Consider the following 12201-nt stretch of genomic DNA (forward strand, 5'->3'; position numbering starts at 1 on the left):
CACACATTTTCATGCCAGGGAAAAAGTGTGCATATATTTACGCAAAGATAGCATTCATATTGTCAGTCAAAGATGTTGAAAATGTGTATATAACTGGATTTTAATAGCAGAATTTCTGCTTTTTGGAGTCAGTGGTTACCTGGAATATGAAATTCAGAAAACATTAGCTGCTGTTGGGGTCATATGAGGGAATGTGCTAAGCGGTGAATGCTCACATTCAGATGCTTAAACTCAATCTTCATAGAACAAGGATAACAAACCAGAATCCAATAATGATTAAAATTTTGGACACATTTTCTCACTTTCTTATATTGAAGAATCCCCAAGAAGATATCTAAAATGTGAGTGGTTATAATCATGTAGAGCAAAGTAAAAATGAACAAATGTGACTTTTATTTTGGATTCTTTCAAATAGCAGCCTTGACAGTTATATCAAAATGTTTAGTTTGCTGAATAATTCACTTTGGTAACTGCATTTTTGCCCAACGCTAACACTGTAACCCTAACTATTATTAATATATGCCTAACTCCACCTTTGATCAAACATCAGTTCATATCAAACGTACAAACTTAATGATTTGAACTCAGTAGAATTGTAAAAAAGATAGATAGAGTGAGGACAAGGAAAATGTCCTCACTTCCAATAAAAGGCCTCGATTATGGTGTGACAGTGTTTTTTGGTTCTTTATATGTAGGATGTATAAGCACACACAAACTCATAGCAGTCTTTCCTGGAAATGCTCATTGTTTTGAGTCTTTCTCTACGCTTTGAAGTGAAGTATTCAAAGTGAGGCTACTCCTTGTCTCTAGGGAGGCTGACGGTTTGGTATTGGTAACATCTGGAGGAATGTGTTAAGAAAGGTTCCCTTGGTAGGCGGTTGCAACTGGCACCAGCAAATCTTCCTACCAGGAGCCTTTCATCTCTGTTTGAACATGTGGACGTGGCCCTGACCTTGGGAGGAGTCAGGGGGCTTACTGCTATCAGGCTGACTGAGGTGTTATCACTGTATTGAGCACTCTGTGCCTTTCTTTCCTCACCCTAGACTGAGCTAGTGTATGGGGATACTCTTTACATTGTATTGGAATGTCAACAACTACTCTGTCAGATTCCTGGTGAGAATTAATCCAGCAAATGTCTGCTGTCAAATTTCCATTTCCAAGTAAATTGTATTTGTAAATACCATTTCAGAAATAAAAATCACAAAATGCTTCAAAATTAGAATAAAAAACATGATAAAAAAAAAAAGAAGCCAACAACAGTGTTTAGAAAAAGTAGAAAAACAAAAGAGTTACAGTTCAAATGCAGAATGTGGAGTTTCAGATCTGGGGCCTCATGCATAAAAGAGTGCGCAGTTTTGACACTAAAGCTTGGAGTATGGAAAAATTTAGAAAAGTGCGGCGCACAAAAAAAAAATCGGATACATAAAGTCATGCGCAAAATCTATGACTGAAAACAGCATATGGAGATTCAAAGTAATGTGCACTCAGTACGATAATTTTCTAGAGTTTCTGTTTCTATTAAAAGTTATAATTAAAAAGAAAATATAAAAAGTGCATAATATTTGTGCTAACAAAAACATGCTACTCACAAAATTATGAAAATTTTTTGCAAATAACAGCAGGGATGTAAATTGTTGGAAAGTTTGTTGGGAGCAGTGCTGGTTATAAATTCCAACAATTTCTGAGAAGAAGGACCTACAATAATGAATTTTGTGCACCTAATATTATGCACAATCATAGTTGGACCTTTGCACCTGAGATTGTGCCAAGGTGCCTTTGCAAAGTCTGTCACTGAAGGACCGCAGGAGTTCTGGAACAGCTTCATGCTGTCATAAACTGCTGCAGTAAAACAGAGTATTTTAATAATAAACAGTTACAGGTGAAATGCAGTTAGGTGCAGGCACAGACATGGAAGAATCCAGCAAAGAACAGTGAAAAATAAGAACCATAAACACAGAATGAGGTGTGGAAAATGGAATGAGATAAACTATTCAGAGCAAATGTGGTCCAGTTGCAGCTGGGAGAAACCAGGGAAACAAAGGGAACTGAAAACAAGCCCTTTGTAAATAGGAAAATAATGTCAAATGTAAAAAAAAAAAAAAAAAAGCACAACATAAGAACACACTAAGACACTAATCAGAAAGAAATGAACAAATATGGCAACACGATTCTAACAATATTGAACACTGGGAAACAAACGGACAATGACAAGACTTACTGAACACAAACACAAAAGAAACTAAAATACAAACACCTGTGAATCCCTGACACATGCATGGGGTGGGACTGGTGCTGACTTGTCATATACACAACTATGTGTATAGGAATATATGTATGTGTGTGTCTTTTAAGTTCCTCTACCACAGACCATAGTCAACAGGTAATTCCCCACAGAAGCTCATCAATGTCAGTGAGGAAGAGCATAATGACAAGCAGAACCACTGAAGCAGCCACCAGATTGTTTTCTCACTTACCAGCAAAGGTGCTTTCTTCCTGAGCATCGCACTAAGACTGCAAAGGTTGTCAGATGTCAGATCCTTTTTCAATAAAATACATCAAAGTCTGTGTTTGAAACTTAATCAAATGTGTAAAAGATTTCAGGGGGTGTGACTTTTTTTTTTTTTTTGCAAAGTGCTGTAGTATCTGTTGCTGCTCAGATTAAAATGTCCCCACAATCTCAATTCTGTTTTTATACAGTGAAATGTTCTCATTGATCCTTTGCATTTAGTGTGGGACTTGTCTGCTGCTTCATGGAATGGCATGTACTGTAGGTTACAGGTTAACAATAATTAAACTTGAATACAAGAACCATGTAGAGTTATGATTTGGAACTTATTTCATTTTCTCTCTAAACTCTTTAGGACCAAACTACTAAAATACAGAACCAGGACCAGGAAGTGCTAGTTGGATTTAAAATCCCAAAATGGATTTAAATAGATTTTGGTCTGCATCTCTGGATCAGATAACAGGTTGTATTATGGGGCGACATGTGATCCTAATACCATCACGGCTTCCTCTCACTGCTTTGCCACCATCACTCACACACCTTCATTGTACTTCTCTCCAAGTAGGTCAGTGAGTGTGGTGCACTGTATGTGCATGTGACCCAAACACTGCACCATCCAGGATTCCTAGCACATTTCCCATTCTTCCCAAAACAACTGTTGGGCTAATGAACTCCCAGCATGGCACATTATGTCCCACCAAGCATTAAGTAAATTCAACACAGCTGCTAGAGGCTTTTTATGCAGCCCTGTCTATTGTTAATCATTTCCCACAGTGTCATCATAAGGGCAGACGGAGTCACACAAATAACTCACCTCATTGGCTTGGCACTACAGGAGACAAGGGATGAATGGTTGCAAATGTAAATGTCCTACTGGACAAACAAGGATTTTCCTTACTCAATAAAACTGAAGGCAACTGAAAGCAATCTTCATTATCACCTTCTCAGCATAGCACATGCTTTTTATTGAGTCTTAAAACTCTGATCGGGCAAGAGTAGCATTCTAGGCTGTTTTTGATAAAAATGTGAATTCTGGAATGGATAAACATAAAATAAAATAAACTATAATATTAGTAGTAGTAGTAATAAAATATTTTATTTATAATGCCTTTTACATCTCCTGATCTTCAATAGATAAAAAAACCCTGTTGTGGTTAAAATGGTTAAAGCTTTTGTATTTTTCTCTTATTCTATTTAATTGTGCTACAAGTTTTTTAGATTTGCATGTATAAAGGTATGAAATACACAGTAACATTATCCACAAGAGGAAATGAGACAGAATCTTCCATCCCATCAATAAAGACTCAACAAAATCATTTTTGGTATAAAATACTTTAATAAATAATAGGATTTTTCTGGAAAAAAAAAGCCAACTAACAAACCAAGAGTTTTCCAAAATTTTGTACAAAATCATTAAAAAAATTCTGCACATTCAACTCCTCTTCCAGGGCTAACACATAGTACATTTTACAGTCAGGTTCTCTTTCATCACCGTTATTAACAATTTAAAAAAAAATCTATTTTCATACACAAATATTGACAGTATTTGACGTTACCCCATAAACATTCAAAAGAGTGAACATCAACGATTATACAACTTGTTCCCTTCATAAAACCAGGAAAATATAACACAGGGAAACAAAAATGATAAGAGACTCATGCCTACAGCATGAACTTTCCCATTCCTACCATGAGGGTGTTGCTAAAGGCCACTTCACTATCAGGCACCCCAACACTCTATAGTGATTACACTGTCAACAGACTGTAAAACTGTAGATCTGAACCTGGAACATGAGGAGGCTAAAGAGAGACTGTTGGCTGTGACCCATGAAGTGTGAACTGAAAATAGAAATCAGATGCATGTAAGAGCCAACCTTTGCTGGTACATGTAACATTTTTGTGTCAATTTCAGTTCAGTAATCTAAAAAGACAACATGCAACAGAACAATGCAGCCAAAGTCCGCACATGTTAACATGCTGATCTATCTTCTCATCAGTCCTAACTTGCTTTCTTCTCCCTATTTCACACTATCCCCACATCATGATGCTGCCTCCACTTTTCTTAACTGTGGGGACTGAAGCCTTTTCCATCATGCATTTCCTGTTGCATCTATTTTAAGATACATGCACAAAGGCATGACATGGGTAATGGAGGCTCTACCAACAATATCTGATCTGTGCATACTCAGTTGTGCATCATTATGTCTGCTAAGCGAATCCCATTGATGGGTAAGTGTCTGAAATTTACATTACTTGTCTTCTGAGAGTGTGTTTAGAATCAGGAGCACAACACACATAATTTGATCTGGATTCGGCTAAAGAGCAACATGAGCATAACATGTCTATATCATGAATAGTGAACTGTTTCAATCAGAAGGCCTACAGGTTGTTATGCTGTTCAAAACAATACTTTAAACTCAGGATAAAACAAGGAAATTCAGAGCCTGATCTTGTACTAAGCAAGGACATGTATCTGTTTTTCTTTAATGTTGGCATGGTTAGGTTTTTGTGTTAAGATCATAGCAAGAATACAGTAACACTGGGATCAGTGATAGAACAGTAACAAACTATACAATGTCTTCAATGGGGTTTTTTTAAAGAACAAAATGTACTTTTGGGAACATGGATTCAGGAAGGGATGAAAAAAACACATATATCATTTTGATAGCTCAAATATGCCAAAACTAAATATGAAAAGTAGCTTGTACAACCATTCGCAGAGCTAAAACAAATGCAGCATTTGCACTTTAATAAGAGGAACAAATACTCTTTAAACAATTCAGTATTAATAATTAGGTTTGAGAATTTACAAAATCTGAAAATGATTCAAATAAAATCTCCCATTAATAAATGGAATGACATAAAAATCCAAACATACAGGAAGCCTTATTCTTAAAAATTACTGTAATACAAATAATCTCTTAACTTACTAAAATCAAATATACACAGTAATTTCTGTCCTATTTACAAGTGTTCTGTACATCACAATAAAACAAGCATTAGAGGCAAGATGTTTGTGATTATAGCTACTTTCCCTTTATATGTATTAAGAATCTTCTATTGTAAGGAAGGGAGAAGTTAGCAGGCACTTTAATTAAAAAATGAAATACTGAAAGATCACTGTGTAGAAAAACAGGAGACAATTCTCATTTTAAAAGGACAAATGCCAGAAATTCCAAGCTTCAACAAAAATAAAAAAGTTAAAAAATTAGAGAAAAAAGCTATTCTATGCATCAGTCAGCCAGGTTAATATGCCAACTTGCACACAATGTAAATCTTTTGTTTAGATGTCAGGGTTTGGGCTGAAGGTAAACAGCAGTCAGCTACCTTAATGATAAAAACAGAAAGCTTCAGCTTCCCTGTAATGTTTTGAACCAAAAAGTGAAGCTTGTGGACTCCATAATCCCTGAAGCACTTGTTTTTTTCATGCCGTTTTATAAGTTTCTTTCTTGATTTAAAAAAGCCTCCAGCTGCAAATAAAAGACATAATAAGACAATAAGGCATTATAAACTCAGCAGAAAATGAAAGCATCTGCAGTCTTCATTTGTGGTGCAAAAGTTTTAAAGTCTGTGACGCTGAATTTATTTGTTCACACACAGAGGTCTGTAATGTCCTCGCTAAACTTGGCTGCATTCAGGTTTTTACATCGGTTGTCTTTGGGGTTGTATGCCGTCCGATGCGGTGCCTTCACTGGGCCGCTGCGTGTCATGCACATTACCTCTGCCTTTATGATGGTGCTCCTGTCCTGAGCTCCCACTATGGGACACTTGTGAGACAAACAATTGTCCCCCAATCCCAAGACCATCTCCTCATCTTCCTCCAGCTGCTGCTCCTCCTCATCAGCCTCATCACATGTCCTGTCGGAGGGGCCTATTAATTTCTTGCATTCGTACTGAATGTCTTTGTCTCGGTTTTCTTTTGGGGTATTGCTCCGCAGGGGCTCCAGCTGGTTGTTAACGGTGGTGTCTTCGGACAGGGCGGCTCTCTCTCGCTCTTTCTTTCTTTTACGGGTCCACCAAACACAGACAACAAGGCAGAAGACCCAGAGGAGGCTGAAGACAACTCCAAGCACAGGGACTAAATAACCTTAACAAGAATGATATAAAACATTTTAGAATTAGAAGTTGACTTAAAACATTTATCTACATGCAATTAAAGGGGTTTGTAGGGGTATAAAAATACACCCTATTCGCAGGCAGATGAGATTTTAACTATATTGTTAAAAAAACTAAAACACATCCTTAACTTTTTGGTTACAAATAGTAAAGGTTTGAAAATCACAAACTGTGATCTTTATATTGATCTTTGTTTCAGTTCAGTTTTAATCACAAAGTTTTTTGGATTTTGAGAAAGAGATGATCAAATTTGATTAAAAAATGATGAAAGCCCTTTGAGAAGCTCAGGAGCAGGTGCTGAATTTGCGATTATTAGTGGCTAATTGTTAACCAGTTGCAACATAGAATGCAACTGGTCCCTCTTTCTGCCCAGGTCCAAATGAGATCTAGATCTCAACGGGATTTACCTGGTTAAATAAAGGAAATAATAATAATAAAAAAACTATAGAAGAACTAAATCACTGTGTATTTTTAACTAAAATCCCAGAATGCTCCAAACCAGAATATTTCATATTCAATAGTACTGGAGCCATTAAACTGTTGTCAGACAACTTAATGTTTTGGTCAAAAAAACACAACACATTTTTTTTTAAACCAAATAAATAAGTTGTCTGTTCAAGTTTCAAATGTATGTAAATGCATTATTTTCATCAATGGAAAAAAATACAGAGCTTAATTTAGTTAAAACAGCACACTTAAAACATAAAATATTAACGCATTCTAGTGTGTATTTTTGTTTAAAGGCACAATTTCCTCTATTGCAGTTTAGCATGTAGCAAAAATATTTTTTACAGTAGCAAGCATAACTTTTTAGCTTAATAAAAGAATTGTTACAAGTCAGCTTACATTTCTTCTAGTGAAAGAGTCAAATTTCATCAGACTTTATTGGTTGACTGTTTTATGGAGGAACTTATAATAGTCTTTAATAGAACCAACTTTTGTGATTTAGATTCCAACTTCACACAGATTTCAAAAGAGAATTCCAACATTTAAAATGCTCCAAGTTACATAATTTTTAACTAACAGATATAGTCACAGTACAATGTTAAAAGCTCTTTCATTACTTCTTCTGATTACTTATTTCGACATGCTGTTTCTTAAAAATGTTTGCTAATATGCCCATTGAAAACAAACAGCTCATATCACTTTTTTCACCATGAAGACAGCTGGTGGATAGCTCCTCACACCGACAAGAACATTGTCGTTCTACCGCAGTGTTTAATAAGCTAGCTTTGTCAGTGAAGTCAGTAGAGATGCAGCCAGAGAGTGAAATTATTGTTGAATTGTCAATAAGTCAATGAAGCACCTATTCACACATTAAACTTCTAATTACAATCATGTAAGTGTTTCTATTAATGGTTTGGAACATATCACAGTGCTGGGTTCACAGTTTTTCTTTTGTTTTTCCATGTTTTATCCTATTAATCTTCTACCAAGAATCATTTTATTTTTGATTTCTATAACACCCTGGACCTGTGGCTTGTACAGAATACTGGCACTGATAAAGAGCAGAACGAAGAAAAAAATCAGTTTTGCCATGGAAGTTAGACTCACCTTCAGCTCGACATTCAGCCTGCATCTCCACTCTGGCCTCCACTACAGCTTGAAGAATGGTGCTGTTGTGGTATTTGGACAATGCACTAGTAATGGCAGCTGCTGCATTCTGGATATAGCCACAGTCGTTGTCCTTCAATTGTCCATCCATTTCAAAAGACTGCAGAGAAGGAGACATAAAAAAAGACATGAAACAGTTTTTAATGACTTGGGTGTAATTATTGAATTTTATTATTTTTATGCAGTCAGTCACTGGGACCACAGTCAGTATATATACAGTGCTGCTTGAAAGTTTGTGAACCATCCAAACATGGCCATTGTTTTCTAAAGAAAAATTATAATAATCATGTAAAATGAACATCCAAAGCTCAAATTGTAATGCGGACCATCCAGATAAGGAACACAAAGACAAAAAAGATGCATCTTTTTATTATTTATTCAACAAAAGTATTTTATCTGTCAAAGACAGAAAATCTGCCAAGTGCAAAAGTATGTGAACTATTTCAGTTAGTACCTTGTGGCACCGCCTTTTGCAGCCATTACTTCAACTAAACGTCTTCTGTAACCACAAACAAGTGTCTCACATCTGCTTTTTGGGATTTTTGTCCACTCCTCCTGGCAGAACTCTGTCAGTTGAGAGATGTTGGAGGGACATCTGGCATGTACTGCCCGTTTCAGATCTTGCCACAGCATTTCTATGGGATTGAGGTCTGGACTTTGACTGGGCCAATCCAGAGTGCAAATCTTCTTTCTCTTAAGCCATTTTTTGGTACTTTTGCTGGAATGCTTTGGGTCATTGTCTTGTTGCATAATCCATTTCCGTCCCAGCTTCAACTCCCTGACTGATGGCAAGCGATTCTGATCAAGAATTTGTTGATAGCCCTGGGAATTGACGGTTCCCTGGATAATATGGAGTCGTCCAGGTCCGTCCAGAGGCAGAAAAGCAGGCCCAGACTTTCACATTTCCACCACCGTGCTTCACTGTTGGGAGGAGGTTCTTCTCTTTAAATTCAGTGTTTACTTTTCTCCAAACATGGCGCCTGTGATTGTGGCCAAATAATTCAATTTTGGACTCATCCGTCCAGAGAATGGACTTCCAGAAAGCCTCTGGTTTGTCCAAGTGTTCTCTGGCAAACTTTAAACGTGCAGCTTTGTTCTTTCTTGAGAGCAGAGGCTTCCTTCTAGCAACTCTCCCATGAATGCCATGTCTATTGATATTTCGCCTGATTGTAGACGCATGTACATTTATCCCAGACGCTGACAGACAGGTCTGCAACTCTCTGGAGGTGATGCGAGGGTTGGCCTTTACCTGCATTATTATTTTTCTGGTGCTTCTTTGTGAAAGTTTTGATGGCCGTCCACATCTGGGCAGAGTTGCAGTGATGCCTAGTGCAGTGTTTTTCAACCTTTTTTGAGCCAAGGTACACTGTTTTAATTAAAAAAATCTCGAGGAACACCACCAACCAAAAATGTAAACAAAGATACTCTGTAGTCGCATATATTATATATATTAGTCATTCTTATCAAAGTGTCTTGAATAGGAATCAAATAAACACAAAAATGTATTTTTATCACATTTTACATTTCTGATTTCCAATTGCACGTAATATGTCCACTTCAAAAATACATTTGAACAGTGTCACAACACTGTGGTATTAAATTTAAAGAAGTTGTAGAAAACTTCAGTGTTTTACAAACTAATCCACAAGCATTCTTATAGCCGGAATACAGAAAATAATTCTTATTCTGAAAGAAGCAATAATATTTGGGAAAGATTGTTACAATATGAAGATTTGGGTGTACAAAATGTCAATATCTGTATATTTTACCCACCTAGTGTGAAACCTGTGCATGTTTGGATGAAAACAGCTGATTTCCTGGCAGAAATTGAAGACAGACATAGCTCTTCTCTAACATTGACTTAGATTATCTGACATAAGGGCCTATATTAGAAATGAAACAATATAACACATATTATAAAACTTATATTATGTGTTATAACATTCACCGGCAAAGTTTACACAGGTGGTAAAGACTATTATTTATATTCTTTCACTCTGTCAAAAGTAAGATACATCCTAAATCTTCCGTTTTTGTTTTGAAAGTTTCCTAAAGACACGATGTGAGGAAGAAGAGGGAGATATCTATAAAGAGAGACGGATAGATAGATCTGTCTGTCTGTCTGTACATTGTTGTTGGATACATATAAACATGTATCCAATATATATTCTTCAGTGTTAATCATTATTTATTTGTGTTTGTATAGTTATATAAATATGTATTGATATTACTAAATAATTTATTAAATAAATTATGAACGGCTGTGTGCTCTGTAATATGCTCATTATACATCAATATCAGAATATTCCATTCCTATTCTATTCTTATAGCCACTAAGCATATTTAAATATGCTGAACTATGTATTAAAAACATACTTAAAAAATACAATTGTTTATAAATGTTGCTTTGATAGATGTTTGAATATGTTTTCCAGTAACAAAAAAGTGTGTTATGATTGATTAAATGCGCTGATACGTCATTGTGCCTGATAAACACATAACGCTGAGTGGAGTGGAGTACCGCTCCAAGATGGCCGCCCTAAATCTCGTCAGCGACAATAGGCGAGAGCGGTCCATGAGGGCATAGACATAATATAAGGATAGACGCCTCATGCCCAGCTGTCGCCTATTGTCGCTGACGAGATTTAGGGCGGCCATCTTGGAGCGGTATACCACTCCACTCGGTCCTATGTGTTTAACAGGCACAGTGACGGATCAGCGCATTTAATCGATCATAACACGCTTTTTTGTTACTGGAAACCATATTCAAACATCTATCAAAGCTACATTTATAAACAATTGTATTATTTAAGTATGTTATTTAAGTTATTTAAGTATTTAAATATGCTTAGTGGCTAAAACAATAGAATAGGAATGGAATATTCTGATATTGATGTATAAAGAGCATATTACAAAGCACACAGCCGTTCATAATTTATTTAATAAATTATTTAGTAATATCAATACATATTTAAATAACTATACAACACAAATAAAGATTCATAATGGCACAAATAAATAATTAATACTGAATATATATATATATATATATATATATATATATATATATATATATGTTTATATATATATATATATATATATATATATATGTTTATATATATATATATATATATATATATATATATGTTTATATATATATATATATATATATATATATATATATATATATTTTTTTTTTTTTTTTTTTGCCGACTTCTAGCTTCAGAGATTCAGCAGCTGAGATTAAGTCCAAAATCTGATGAGATCCATCCTGTGAATTCGTCTCTCTTTATAGATTTCTCCCTCTTCTTCCTCACATCGTGTCTTTATGAAACTTTCAAAACAAAAACGGAAGATTTGGGATGTATCTTACTAGTGAAAGAATTACATATAAATAATAGTCTTTACCACCTGTGTAAACTTTGCTGGTGAATGTTATAACACATAAGTTTTATAATATGTGTTATATTGTTTCATTTCTAATGCTCTTGTGTCATATAATCTAAGTCAATGTTAGAGAATAATTAATATTTTTAGATGTACAGAATCTCAGTTAGTCTTCATAGCGGGGCTGAACCCGTATTACACCGGGTTCAGATACCAGCTAGGCGAGATACCAGCTAATATTAGCTGGTATCTCGCCGGTGGACATAAATACAGTAAAGTAATATTCTAATATATAATATAATCACAATATATACACAATAATATGTCCATCTTACTTGTGAAATGCTGTCTGTGGAGCCCTCACATCAATAATCCATAGATCCGAACAATAATATCCCTCAGAGCTGAGGCATCGTCTATTGTTTTGATTGAGGAAAGTAGGAGTTTATACCGCTCTAAGATGGCCGCCGTATTTCCTGCGCCGGAGCAGCCAATGCGGCGTCTACCCTTATATTATGTCTATGCATGAGGGTCTATCCTTATAATATGTATATGCTTACCGCTACCTGTAACATTCA

General features: G+C 35.6%; 1 protein-coding gene across 2 annotated transcripts in view; it reads right to left on the reverse strand.

Annotated features, from left to right (window-relative positions):
- Positions 1–3822: 3822 nt before the first annotated feature.
- The window catches only part of LOC106907994 (protein jagged-2-like), a 117179-nt gene continuing 108800 nt past the window's right edge, over positions 3823–12201 (reverse strand). For both annotated transcript variants that reach the window (XM_088004035.1, XM_088004034.1), the window contains 2 exons: positions 8177–8336; positions 3823–6593 (listed from right to left, as the gene is read on the reverse strand). In XM_088004035.1, coding sequence (XP_087860161.1) covers positions 6097–6593; positions 8177–8336 — 657 coding nt within the window. In that variant the 3' untranslated portion in view covers positions 3823–6096. The remainder of the gene's footprint in view (positions 6594–8176; positions 8337–12201) is intronic.

The sequence above is a fragment of the Poecilia mexicana genome, unplaced genomic scaffold (assembly GCF_051168715.1).
Source record: "Poecilia mexicana isolate PSO_F unplaced genomic scaffold, ASM5116871v1 scaffold_3, whole genome shotgun sequence".
Taxonomy (NCBI): Eukaryota; Metazoa; Chordata; class Actinopteri; order Cyprinodontiformes; family Poeciliidae; genus Poecilia; species Poecilia mexicana.